General features: G+C 46.8%; 1 protein-coding gene across 1 annotated transcript; it reads right to left on the reverse strand.

Annotated features, from left to right (window-relative positions):
• Positions 1–363: 363 nt before the first annotated feature.
• On the reverse strand, positions 364–7918 carry PSMD8 (proteasome 26S subunit, non-ATPase 8). Its single transcript, XM_060651013.3, has 7 exons — positions 7534–7918; positions 6449–6521; positions 6233–6335; positions 4066–4231; positions 2971–3071; positions 1662–1773; positions 364–920 (listed from the first exon to the last, which is right to left on the reverse strand). Exons 1-7 carry the CDS (start codon positions 7894–7896, stop codon positions 783–785), a joined length of 1056 nt encoding a protein of 351 aa, XP_060506996.1. The 5' UTR covers positions 7897–7918; the 3' UTR covers positions 364–782.
• Between the last annotated feature and the right edge of the window lie 6489 nt (positions 7919–14407).

Here is a 14407-nt window from a genome sequence, read left to right on the forward strand (position 1 = left end):
ATTACCCTTAACCCCATGAGCTCCATTTGAGCTGATCGGTGCCAAGTTCAGATGTTCAGCACAAATCACTCTGGAAAGCAGGGGTGATCATTCCATTTTTACAGCAGGGAAAATGGACTCTGGAAGACTTTGTTGAAAATCCCACATCCCACAAATGGCTCAGCCAGATTTGGACTCTGCCTTAAAATACCTTCTCGAGAACTTCAAGGCAGGAGATACAGGCTGGGGGCGGTACAGGAGGTCGTAAGTCACAGCACTGGCTCAGGAAGGGTGGGAACCAGGGCAATCCCAGGCTAGGGCCCACACCAATGGTTCCACAGAGGTCTCAAACTGGTAGCCCACAGACGGGTTCCATTTCATAGGTCATTTAACAAACTGGTTTAATTAGTTGCAAACATTTTTAAAATTGTGATGCTTCACCCCCTTCGCTGAAAAACTCGAGCCTTAGCTTGGCCTCCCTGTATGTCCACGGCTGGCTACTACCGTCCCTCTGCCTGGGACCGGGGCTCCTTCTGCAACTGGGCCCCTGCAGTGGGCAGCTGTTTTGAAACCCTGAGCAATGGCCACTGGACAGAGGCTGACCCAACAGAGGGTTATCTCAGACCCCAGAGGGCCCCCCAACTTCTAAGTTCTTCAGAGATAAGGAACTTGTCTCTCCATCATTCCGCCCGGGGAGACAAGGGCCTGGAAGAGAGAATGTCAATCCACCTTTATTGGGGGGAGCCCTGCACTGCAACTGCTTTAAATAACGTAAGCCCTGCCCCACCCCAGCCCCTGATGGCTCAGACGATCATCTCCAGCTGCCGGGCATACTCGATGACCTGTTTGGCCAGTTCCGTGGAGGGGATGGTGGTATCTTCTGGCTTCTGCTGCTGGCTGGCAAAACTGTAGTAGTTGTTGAGGCCCAGAACCCACCCTCGCTGCAGAAAGGGAAGGATGACAGATGGGTGGGGTGATCACACAGGCTCCCTCCCCACCCCATAGAGCCAGCACGAACCGACATGGGCCTGCTGGTACTCTACCCTACTCTGCTCTACTCTACCAACCTGCTCTACCCGCACAACTCTAGACAGATAACTTCACCTCTCTGTGCCTCCGTTTCTCCATGTTTGAGACACGGACTCTGATCACACACCTCCCTGGGTCTGCTATGAGGATTCAGTGAATCAACACCTCTAAAGCACGGAGAAGTGTTTGGCCCAGAGTAAACGATCACTAAAGATCAGTTGTCACCATTGTTCGAGTTCAATTCCACCTCTTCCGCTCTGCTCTTGACCCTGCTCAGTGACTGGGGTGAGTACACCACATGCATAAACCATCTCCAGGGGCACTGCTCCTGCATAAATACCCCAGGCCGAGTGAGGCAAAGTCTAGTGGAGAAAAGCTGCAACCTCCAAGGAATTCTGTTAAGGACAACAGCTCAACAGGTATCACGTGTCCACCTCCACCTCATGCCAAGTGCTGTGCTCATCCCACATGTTAAATTCTAGCTCCACTCTACAGATCAGGAAACTGAAGCTCAGGGAAGTTCAGCAACCGGCCTGAGGTCACACAGATGGATTTCGACCTCAGCAATCCTGCTCCAGTGTCCCTCTAGGCCATCCCACCCTGCTGTGAGCACACCCCTGACCCCACGGCCCCTTGCCCTATACCCCAGCCACCTTCTTGGCGTAGTCCGTCATCTTTTTGGGTGTGTTGAAGAAGAGGATCCGGGTGGCCTCAGTGAAAAGGATTTTCTCATAGGCCTTCTCGATGCACCCAGCAATCTCATCCCTGGGGAAAGATGAGACTCTCATTACTGAGCACAGACAACTCTCCAGGCCTTGTCCTCCCCGGCCTGACAGGTGTGAGCTCTGACCCTTCAGTTCAGCACTGATGGCTGGAACATGCTACCTGCCCCGTTTAATCAAGGCTTGGAGACGGGGAATAGCTTGACCAGAATTGCAAAGCCAGGGCCACAATAGGGTCCAGAGCTCTCAGACTCCTGGGCCCACACTCTGAATCCCACTCTCAGCCATGAGGACTTCAGACTGTCTGAAACCCAGCCTGGGATTCACGTGAGAGGACCTCTTTACAGAACGCTCCCCCACCCCCACCCCACCCAACACACACACAAGGGTGCTGTACCCCATTTCTAGATCTGATCCTGAGAGGGTTCCCTGCTACCACTGTTAAGAGGTACCAAGATCAACACTGAAGTAGAAAAACAGCCGAAGATCAAATCACTGAAATGAAAGGAGGGGTCAGCGCCGGGGCAAAAACAGTGACAGGGAGTGTATGCATCCATTTCTGAGGCATTTTATCTCCCAGACCAAGTGGTAGGTAAGCAGACACTCATTATGTCACTCCCTGTTCATTCTGGAGAGCCAAAATATTAATTGCAAACAGCTTAAACTCATTAAATCCCCTCTTCACTCCCACCACATCTCTGGGCTTGGTTTTGCCATCCAAGAAATGGAAACCCAGCTCAGTCTGGCACTTTGCCTCCATGAACTAGCTCCACCACCACCTGGACCCTTTTATTCCTCAAGGCACATGGAAATGTCGGCCCACCCGCCCGTGCGATGTCTCTTGTGCACGCAGCAACCCCTGAGGGGCTAGTGGGACTTCACGGCCCCTTTCTAAGGAAGAGGAAGCCGAGGGTTCCACAGTTTAGGTGATCTGAGGTGAGGTCACATGCCTCGCGGGCTGGAGCACTTCTACGACAGGCTTGCTTCTCGTCTGCCGAGCTCTGTCCGGGTGCCAAGCCCACCCCTGGATCTGACACATATGGGCACATGGATTAACGGCCCAGAGTAAAATGAGGGCTGTTTTCCACAATCTCATGACAAGTTCCCGTTCACAGAAAAGGAGAACCGATATGCCCAGCTTCCCCAGATCACAAATGGCCAGAATGGGATTCAACTTGGGGCCTTCTGACTCGAGTCCCAGCTCTCTCCGAACCCCACAGGACCCTGGCCCCTCACGCACCTGATAGTGTCAAGCAGGATGTCAATGAAGAAAGTGTAGCTCTCAGCAGGGATGTTGCCTTTGGCCAGGAACACCTTGTTATAGCTGCCCTCCATCAGGTACTGTAGAGGTGGGGGTGGGCAGGAAAAGAGGATGAGGAAGAGGTAGCACAGAGGGCTACCAGCTGAGGCCCCACCATATCCCCAGTGCCTTCATAATCCCCTCTGCTAGAACACCCTTTGCCATACAGTCATGCATTCCCCAGGCAGACTGGACACGTCCTCTTCCAGGAAGCCTTCCCTGGTTTGTACATGTACACATACGTACACACACACATTCCTTCTCCAACCTGCCTTGGACTGGTAGCTAATTATCTTATCTATCCTCCAATCACAGGAGAGACAGAGCTGGATCCACCCCAAGCTCATTCCTCCACTCCTTTGCTCAAGCTGTGCTGCCGGCCATAACTGCTCTCTCTCCCATCCTCCCCGCCAACCCCAACAAAATCCTCCCGTGAGACCTCAGCTCTAGGAACTCCTTCCTAACCTCAGGTACTAAGGCTCTCCCCTGACCGTGCTCACCTTGTTCCAGAAATACTGTCCTCTGCTTTCCCTCAGTCATGCCAGGCATGTTTCTGCCTTTGGACCTTGGACTGGCTGCTCCCTCTACCAAGACCACTTTCCCCCCAGATGTCCGTATGGTTGGGTTCTTCACCCCTTTCAAGTCTTCCTCGAATGTCACCTTTTCAGCAAGGCCTTCCCTGACCACCTTATTAAAAAATTCACCCCTGCCCCGACTCACCACCCTCCTTGCTACTTTTTCTTCATAGCACTTAACACCTGACAGACCACATAAATGAACCTTTTTAAAAAAATCTTTTTATGTACTGTCGGCTTCCTCATCTGAATGTCATGCCCACCAGATCATGGATTTCAGCCTGTTCTGCTTGCAGTGGTCTGAAAACCAACCCAGCACATGGCTGGGGCTCAACAGCTGTGGACAAATGAGCAAATGAGCCAACAACAGGTGAACCCTGCCCATTCCTCCAGGAAGTCTTCCCTAATGTCTGTGCCTGCACCACCACCTTCACACCTGCCCCTCCCATCGCCCCCTCACCTGCTCCAGGGACACAGGATGCTTGATGTACACATTGGTTTGGATGTCCTTGGCAGGCAGCCTCTCCAACTCCGTGTGGAACTCAGCCACCCGGTTCTGGGACAGCAGGAAGAGGAGGTTGAGGCCCAAGAGCTGGTGCATGTAGGCTGACTCGGGGAGCTGCTCCCTGTGGACCAGGGTGGAGGAAACAAGGTAAGGAAGGCTTAAGTGCCTAGGAGCCCCGCCCACTCTAGGCTCCAGGGACCCTGATGATGGCCCTGTGCGGTCACCTTGGAGAAGTATCAGGGCCTTGGTAGTCAGATGAAACTGAAGCCCAGAGAGGCATGAAGTCACAAGCCACATGGGCCCAAGCAAGTGACTTTACTTCAGTAAAGTGACTTGGCCTCAGTTTCCCTAACTGTAAAATGAGTACTACCACAGCATCCATCTCATAGAAGGTGGGTCAAACGAATAAGGGTTAAGTGAATTAAATGACTTAATCCAAGTAAAATATTCAGAACAGTACCTGGCTACAAGTAAAATGATCAGAACAGTACTTGGCTAAAATAAATATTGTGTGAGTGTTAGCTACGATTATGATATTAAGAATTATCATTCTTCCTTTAGGGGGGAAAACGAGCCTTAGGAAGGTGAAGTCATTTGCACAAGATCACATAATCAGGAAGTGGTAAAATGACTTTCAAACTCAGGTTTGCCTGACTTCTGATGTCAAATTCTTTTTTTTTTTATTACTTTTTTTTAAGTTCATTTATTTTTAAATTTTTTTTTTTTTCAACGTTTTTTATTTATTTTTTGGGACAGAGAGAGACAGAGCATGAACGGGGGAGGGGCAGAGAGAGAGGGAGACACAGAATCGGAGACAGGCTCCAGGCTCCGAGCCATCAGCCCAGAGCCCGACGCGGGGCTCGAACTCACGGACCGCGAGATCGTGACCTGGCTGAAGTCGGACGCTTAACCGACTGCGCCACCCAGGCGCCCCAAGTTCATTTATTTTTGAAAGAGAGGCAGAGCGCAAGCAGGGGAGGGACAGAGAGAGAGGGAGACACAGAATCCGAAGCAGACTCCAGGCTCTGAGCAAGCGATCAGCACAGAGCCCGACGCCGGGCTCGAACCCACGAAATGCGAGATCATGACCTGAGCTGAAGTCGGACACCCAACCAACTGAGCCACCCAGGTGCCCCCCCCTTTTAAGTTTATTTATTTTGAGAGAGAGTGCAAGCAGCGGAGAGGCAGAGAGAGAGGGAGAGAGAGAATCCCAAGCACGCTCTGAGCTGTCAGTGCAGAACCCAATGCGGAGCTTGATCCCACGAACAGTGAGATCATGACCTGAGCTGAGATCAAGAGTCAGACACTTCACTGACTGAGCCATCCAGGCACCCCTGATATCAAATTCTTCATCATTAATCCACTCAGGCACCATTGAGTTAAAAATCATTAAGTTTTATATTCAACACATATCCAGCAAATCCCTGCTCTACGCCCAGCCTCATGCTAGGCAGTACTGGAACACAGCAGTGACCAAAATCCCTCTGCTTTTAGGAGTCCAGTGGGAGAGACAGGTGCAGGATGGGGGCGGGGGGGGGGGGGAGCAAAGTCAGAGGGGTCAGGGCTGATACAGCATCGGAGGCCACAGGAAAGAGTTTAGTCTGGAGCCTGAGGGCTATGGAAAGCCATCACAGATTCCAAGTAGGGGACTGACATTGGTCAAAATTTAGTATCACAAAGATTCTACTGGCTGCCGTGAGGGATGAATCCAAGGGGGCAAGACTGGAGCCAGGGCAGGTGAAAGGTGACAGGAGCGGGCAGTGGAAATGTAGTGTGGGAATGTGGAGAAGGGAACAGATTGGAGGCCAACAGAGACTGGATGGTACAATCCCAGGATAAGGACCTCCAGGGCAACCACCTGACCCTGCAGCCTCTGGAGACACAGCTAGGCAAACAGGGAGTTCCAGGGTGAAGGAAGATGACCTGAGTGGCTGGACCAGCAGCGATTTAAAAAAGCACCTGCATGGCTCAGTCAGTAGAGCATGCACGACTCCTGATCTTGGAGGTTGTGAATTCAAGCTCCACCAGGGGTGCAGAAATTACTTAAAATTAAAAAAAAAAAAAAAAAGCCTACCATATAACTCCCTGCCCCCACCCAACGAGGGGCAGGACCCATCCTCACTTGTAATCAAAGTAGTAGCATTTGAGCTGGGCCATGTAGCGTTCGAAGGAAGGGATGTCCTTGCGCAGGATGCTCCACTGGGCCCCAATCTCCAGAATGTCACCTGTGGGGGACAGAGCAGGCTCTCAGGAGGTGACTGAGTCCCTCTCCTGACCACCATTCCTCCCATCACCGCCAGCCCATCACCCCTCCCCACCAACCCCAGTTGACACTCACGGGCCAGAATGAGCTGCTGTTTGGTCAGTTTGGTCCCTGTGGTTGGCAAGAAGTTGAGCTCCAGCAGAACCAGCTGACAAGGAGAGCAGGGAAAGAAAACGATGGGACTGCAAGAACAGGTTACTTATATTTTCTAATCCTTAGTTTTCCCACCTAGGAAATGGAGCTAATCATCATCCCTGACTCATAAGGTTATTGTGAGTTTTAAAGGAGTCAGTCCTCATAAAGCACTCAGAACAGGGCCTGGGCACACGGAGTGCCCATTTAGGAGGACCTCATGTTACAATTATTAATAGCCCCACTAGGTAAACAGGAGACATACTTCATGCCTGACTCAATGGAATCAAAGGGGTGGGGGGACACTAGCACCTTCAGTTCTTGTTAGACCTTTCCCACATTCTATCAACTCCCATCCACCCTCAGATCTACACCAGGGAGGGAGGGGAGCCAACATCCCCCCCATAATCCAGCCCACATCATTCCTTATCCGACACACCTCGCTCAGGGACTTGGTCCAGCCCACAATACTTGTACTCTTTCACAAACACGGTTGGTCTGAAGAGCCCTGGGCACCATTCTGGTCCTCTTCTATAAGAATCTTTTTTCTAGGTTCAGTCTAGGTTCAGTCCTGCCTTCAAAACTCAGCTGCTCCCTCCCATCCCCACAGATGCGTCCCTAACCTCCAGATCTCCGATCCTGACTTGGTCTGGTCTAACCATACACCCCTCATCTCAGGCTTCCTTCATCACCCTGTCCGGTCCTCATTCCCCACCTGCTTTCGTCAAGAACCCAGCCGCCCCCGCCATGAGAAAAACCCCGGTACTCTCAGCTAGGCCTCCAAACACCAAAACATTAACCTTTCACTCGGTTGTACCAAAACATTTTCCATCACACCTCCCCCCCCCAACTGCGGGGCCGTATTTGATCCGTTCCAAACCTCTCTCACTTCTTCACCCCTGTAAGCCCACACTTTGGCAGTTCCGAATCCTTCACCCTACTGGATCCCCCTGCCCGCCCTGGTCTCGCTCACGGCCGGGAACTCGGCTGGGTCTAGACCCCTCGTAGTGGCCCCCGCCGAACCCTACCTTGAGACGGCCCAGCTCTTCACCGCACTTGCTAAGATTGGGGCTTTTGCGGTTCCACTCGCCCTTAAGTTGCTCGTACATGCCGGCCGCGACCTGCAGGACTGCGCCCGAGGCCGCCGCAGGCCCTGAGCCCGAGGCGCCGGGCGACCCGTTCACCGCCGCGGCCGCCATCTTCCGTGATGCGGCAAACCTCCTCCCCGACTTACGGCAGCGACGCCTAAAGCCTCTCGCCCGACGGAAGTGGGGCCGAAAGGTGGAGCCCAGAGCCGGGGGCGGGGCTACGGCTGCCGGCCCCGCCACGCCGCGGTTAGCGTTCAGTCGCTCTCGGGGCGGTGCCCTTGGAGCCCGGCCCTTAATGAACATGTCAGTCAGAGCTCCGCCTCTGCTGTCATTCAAGATGGTGACCGGAAGTTCGCCCCTGCCCTAACTGACAATGGCAGCGGTCGCAACGACTCCCCCACCTGCCGTAACCAATATGGCTGCACTGGCTTCAGCCTGGGCGTTCCGGACCCTGCTTTTCGGTCTTCAAGGTTCCACCTTCACAGAAGCTCCTCTAAGCCAGGAGGGGGCGATGGTAGAGCTCTGTGCCATCATTTCCATTTTATAGATGGTAGCATCACTGCTGCTAGACCTTGTAGCTTCTTTTTCCTGCCGGTTTGCTAAGGGATAAGCACTAGATTTTGTTGCTTTAGTTTGTATTAACATACTAATGAAGTTGAGCATCCTTCCTGTTTATTGAACATTTGGATTTCCTCTTTGAAATTTTTTTAAACACTTCTTTGTTTAAGTTTATTTATTTTTGAGAGAGAGCGCAAGCACAAGTGGGGAGGGGCATGTTGGGGGGAGGGGAGAGACTCTGTCAGTGCGGAGCCAGATGCAGGGCTTGAAATCCTGAACTCCAAGATCATAACCTGAGCAGAAGTCGGTAACTTAATGGACTGAGCCACCTAGGAGCTCCTCCTTTTTGAAATTTTTGGTGTGGTCCTTTTCCTATAAGTTTTTAAGTACTTCTGTATATTGCAGATAAAACCTTTTGTCTGTTGCGACTATTTTTTGGTCTATTGTTTATTTTCTGAATATACATTTTTTACTTATCTTTTGCTATGCAATTTTTTAACTTTATTTTTGAGAGAAGAGAGAGTGTGCCAGTAGGGGAGGGGCGGAGGGGGGGTAGGTAGAGAGAATCTGAAGTGGGCTCTGTGCTGATAGCAGAGAGCCCAACATGGGGCTCAAACCCACCAACTGTGAGATCATGACCTGAGCTGAAGTTGGGTGCTTAATTGACTGAGTCACCCAGGTGCTGCACTATGAAAAATTTTTATTTGTCCTTTTATTTATTTTTTTATAAAAATTTTATTTCTAAGTAATCTCTATACCCAATGTGGGGCTCGAACTCAGAACCCTGAAATCAAGTGTCACATGTTCTACCACCTGAACCAGCCAGGTGCCCCTTAATTTTTTTTTTAAGTTTATTTTTTTATTTTTGAGAGAGAGCACAAGCAGGGGAAATGCAGAGAGAGAGGGGAACAGAGGATCTGAAGCGGGCTCTGTGCTAACAGCAGAGAGCCGGATACGGGGCTGGAACTCACAAACTGTGAGATCATGACCTAAACCAAAGTCAGGTCACTCAACCAACTGAACCATCCAGGCGCCCTATTAATTTTTATTTTTATATAGTCAATTTATGTTACTGTTCCTTTGTGACTTTTGTATTTTCTATCTTGCTTAGAAGTTCTTCCCATGCCAATGTAAAACAAATATTCTCTAATTTTTCTTTTACTAAAATAATTGTGTTTTTCCATATGTAATTTTGATTAATCTTCAATTCACTTTTGCATATGGTGTGAAGTAGGGATTTAAATTTGATTTCATCTTCATAGTCAATTTTTCTAGAACTATTTGTTAAATAAACCATTGCTTTCCCACCAAAATGAAAGACATTTGTGTCATATTAAAAGCTCTTCAATAATCTCTTAAATCATCAATATTTTAAGTCATCTGTTATATTCTATTGCTCTATATTTATCCTTGGTAAATACCATTATATATATATATATATATATATATATATATATATATATATATATATATAATTGAAGTGAAAAATCACATAAATAAAATTAGCCCTTTTAAAGTGAACAGTTCAGTGCCATTTAGTACATTCACCACGTTGTGCAAATACCACCTCTGTCTCCAAAATATTTTTGTCACCGCAAAAGGAAACGCCATGTCTCTTAAGCAATTTCTTCCAATTCCCTCCTTTTTCCTTGCCCCTGGTAACCACCAATCTGCGTTCTGTCTCTGTGTATTCACCTGTTCCAAGTATTTTCTATAAATGGAGCCATTTGATATGTGGCCTTATGTATATGGCTATTTTCACTTAGCCTTTTTTTTCATGTTCATAGATGTTGCAGCATGTATCTGTATTTCATCCTTTTTATGGCTGAATAATATTCCATTGTATGGGTATACCACTATTTGTTTATCTATCCATCCATTGATGAATATTTGAGCTGTTTTCACTTTCTGGTTTGTGAAAAGTGCTGATGTGAACATACATGTACATGTACTTGTTTGACAGCATGGTTTCAATTCTTTTGGGCGATAAACCTAGGAACGGAACTGCTGGATGATATAGTAATTCTATGTTTAACTTTTTGAGGAACCACCAAACTATTTTCCACAGCAGCTGAACCATTTTACTTTCCTACTACCACTGTACAAGTGTTCCAATTTCTCCATGTCCTTGCCAACCCCTGTTGTACCTGTTATTTAAATTATTATAGACATTTGGGACACCTGGGTGGCTCAGTCGGTTGGGTGTCCGACTTTGGCTCAGGTCATGATCTCACTGCTCATGGGTTCAAGCCCCACATTGGGCTCTGTGCTGATGGCTCAGAGCCTGGAGTCTGCTTCAGATTCTGTGTCTCCCCCTCTCTCTGCCCCTCCCATGCTCGTGCTCTGTCTCTGTCTCTCAATAATGAATAAATGTTTAAAAAATTAAATTATTATAGACATCCTAATGGGTATGATGAGATATCTCACTATGGTTTTTTTTAAGATTTTATTTTTAAACAGGCTCCACACCCAACGTGAGGCTCGAACTCACGACCCTGAGATCAAGTGTCACATGCTCTAAGGACACTTGGGTGGCTCAGTCGATTAAGTGCCCAACTTCAGCTCAGGTCATGATCTCGAAGGTCACGAGTTTGAGCCCCACATCGGGCTCTGTGCTGACAGCTGAGAACCTGGAGCCTGCTTCGGATTCTGTGTCTCCCTCTCTCTTGCCCCTCCCCCACTCACACTCTGTCTGTCTGTCTCTCTCTAAAATTAAAAAAAAAAAAAGAACAAAGTTGGAGGACTTATACTTCCTAATTCAAAACTGCAAAGCTAGAGTAATCAAAACAGTATGCTGGTGGAGCCTGATGCAGGGCTCAATCCCATGACCCTGAGATCATGACGTGAGCCAAAAACAAGAGTCAGATGCTCAACTGACTGAGCCACTCAGGCACCCCCAACTGTGTTCCTCTATTTCAAGATACTTTGGTCTATTTAGGGCCCTTGGAAATTCCATATCAGTTTTAGGGTGGGTTTCTCTGTGTATGCAAATTTGCCAATGGAATTTTGATAGAGATTGCATTGAATCTGTGTATCGCTTTGGGTCTTCTTATGGGCTTATATCCCCTCAAAATATATACCTAGTACCTCAGAGTGTGGGTGTATTTAGCTATAGGGCCTTTAGAGAGGTGATTAAGTTAAAATGAGGCCAATTAGGGTGGGCCATAATACAGTTTGACAAGAGTCTGTATTAAGAAGAGGAAATTTGTACACACAGAGAGACACTAGGGATGTGACCACATAGAGAAAGACTATGTGAACACAGCTACTGGCAAGCCAAGGAGACAAGCCTCAGAAACCAAACGTGCTGACAATTTGATCTTAAACTTCTAAGCCCCAGAATTGTGGGAAAATACATCTCTGTTGTTTAAGTTACCCAATCTGTGGTATTTTGTTATGGCAGCGCTTGCAAACGAATACAGGTAGTACCATCATCTTAACAATATTAAGTTTTCCAATTCATGAACATGGGATGTCTTTCCATTTGTTTAAGTGTTCTTCAATTTCTTTCAGCCACGTTTTGTAGTTTTCAATATTCAGGTCTTTTACCTCTTTGTACAAACTTATTTTTAAATATTTTATTCTTTTTTGATGTTGTGAATAGAATTGGGGTTTATTTTGAAACTTCCTTTTCAGATTGTTCATTGATAGTGTGTAGAAATGCAATTGGTTTTTGTGTGTTGATTTTGCATACTGCAAGTTTACTGAATTCACTTATTAGCTCTAACAGTTTGTGTGGGGGGGTGTGTATTCTACATATAAGATTCTGTTGTCTGCAGAGATAACTTTAGTTCTTCCTTTCCAACTGGGAAAGGAATCAAATTCTTGATTAATTCTTCTGGCTAGAACTTCCCCTACTACATTAAGTAGAAGTGGGTATCCTTGATTGTTCCTGATCTCAAGGGAAGGCTTTCAATCTTTCACTACTATGATGTCAGCTATGGGACTGGTATATATTGCTTTTATCATATTAAGGAAAGTTCCCATCTAATCCTAGTTTATTGAGTATTTTTATCATAAAAGACTGTTTTATCAAATGTTTTTTCTGCATCGAGATAATAATAATTTTATTTCCTTCATTCTATTAACGTGATGTGTTACACTGATTGCTTTTTGTATTTTGAACTCTTACATTGCAGGGATAAATCCCACTTGCTCGTAGTATGTAATCCTCTTAATGTGCTGCTGAACTTGGTTTGGTAGTATATTGTTGAGAATTCTCATGTTTATATTCATGAAGGATATTGGCCTTTAATATTCTTATCTTGTAATGTCTTTGGCTTTGTTATAAAGGTGTGAGGGTAAGAATAAGTTAGGAAGTGTTCTCTCCTCTATAATTTTTCAGAGGAGTTTGATAAGCATTGTGATCATTTGTCATTAAAAGCTTGGTAGAATTCAACAGTAGGGACATCTGGTCCTGGGCTTTTCTTTGTTGGAACATTTAAAAAAATATTTTATTTTTAAATAATCTCTACACCCAACATGGAGCTCAAACTTATAAACCTGAGATCAGCCTGCGCTGATCAAACCTGACTGAGCCAGCCAGGAGCCCCCTGTTGGAACATTTTTAGAATTACAGAATCAATCTCCTTACCTCTTCTCAATATACTCAGATTTTCTATTTCTTCTTGAGTCAGTTTTAGCAGTTTTTATGTTTTATGTTTTTTAGTAGTTTTTATGTTTTTAAATTTTTAGAAAATTTTCCATTTCATCTAAGTTATCTTATTTGTTGGTGTACAGTTTTCATAATATTCTCTTATAATCATTTTTATTTCCATAAAGGTGGATCATTGTTTTTATTTATTTTCTAAAGATTTTTATTTTTTATTTATTTATTTTTTTAACTTTTTGTTTATGTTTATTTATTGTTGAGAGACAGAGCATGAGCAAGGGAGGGGAAGTGAGAGGGAGACACAGAATCCAAAGCAGGCTCCAGGCTCTGAGCCATCAGCCCAGAGCCCGATGCGGGGCTTGAACTCACAAACCGCGGGATCATGACCTGAGCCAAAGTTGGATGTTCAATCGACTGAGCCACCCAGGCACCCCTAAAGATTTTATTTTTTAAAATACTTTTTAAAGTTTATTTATTCTGGGGATGGGGGGGGTGGGTGGAGAGAGAGAATCCCAAGCAGGCTTCTTGCTGTCAGCGCAGAGCCCAACAACACTGGGCTCGATCCCTTGAACCGTGAGATCATGAGCTGAGCTGGAATCAAGAGTCTGTGCTCAACTGACTGAGCCACCCAGGCTCCCCTAGAGATTTTATTTTTAAGTAATCTCCACATCCAACATGGAGCTTGAACTCACAACCCTGAGATCAAGAGTTGCATGCTCTACTGACTCAACCAGCCAGGTGCCCCTGGATCATTGTTTTTAAATTCAATCTTCCAGTCTCTGCCTTTTAATAGGACACTTTAACCCAGTATTTTTAGTTTTATTAAGATATGTTTTATGACCTAACATATCCTCTATCCTGAAGAATGTTCCATGTGCCCTTGAGGAGAAAGTATATTTTGCTGAAGAAAAGAGATCTGCCACGGAGTGAATGTGTCCCTGCCTCCAATTCACATGTTGACATCTAACCCCCAATGTAATGGTATTAGGAGGTGGAGCCTTTAGGAGCCCCCATAATTGAATTAATGCCCTTATTAAAGAGACCTCAGAGACCTCCTTTACCTCTTCCACCAGGTGAGGACACAGCAAAATGATGGCCATCTATGAACCAGAAAGCAAGCTCTCACCCAACACTGAAACTGCCAGCACCTTGATCTTAGACTTCCAGCCCCCAGAACAGTGAAAAACAAATTTCTGTTGTTTGTAAGCTGATCAGTTTGTGATATTCTTTTTTTTTTTCCAACGTTTTTTATTTATTTTTTGGGGGGACAGAGAGAGACAGAGCATGAACGGGGGAGGGGCAGAGAGAGAGGGAGACACAGAATCGGAAACAGGCTCCAGGCTCCGAGCCATCAGCCCAGAGCCTGACGCGGGGCTCGAACTCACGGACCGCGAGATCGTGACCTGGCTGAAGTCGGACGCTTAACCGACTGCGCCACCCAGGCGCCCCTGTGATATTCTGATATAGCGGCCTGAGTGGACTAAGACAGCACAAAACAGGATATTACGCTTTCCCTCATTGCATCAATGCAATTCATTTTGTTGATAGATGAGTCTTTAACTGCTATTGTGCTATACTGCTTGACCATCCCTGACCTCCCTCTTGAGCCCCAGATCTGAAATTCCTGCAGCCTTTTGGACGGTG

Source organism: Panthera onca, chromosome E2 (genome assembly GCF_046562875.1).
Source record: "Panthera onca isolate mPanOnc1 chromosome E2, mPanOnc1 haplotype 2, whole genome shotgun sequence".
Classification (NCBI taxonomy): domain Eukaryota; kingdom Metazoa; phylum Chordata; class Mammalia; order Carnivora; family Felidae; genus Panthera; species Panthera onca.

Coding starts and splice junctions, on each gene's coding strand:
- PSMD8 (XM_060651013.3), bottom strand. CDS start 7,896: ATGTTCATTAAGGGCCGGGCTCCAAGGGCACCGCCCCGAGAGCGACTG. Junction 6,522..7,533: donor AAGAGCTGGGCCGTCTCAAG/GTAGGGTTCGGC, acceptor TCTCCTTGTCAG/CTGGTTCTGCTGGAGCTCAA. Junction 3,072..4,065: donor ATCCTGTGTCCCTGGAGCAG/GTGAGGGGGCGA, acceptor CCACCTCTACAG/TACCTGATGGAGGGCAGCTA.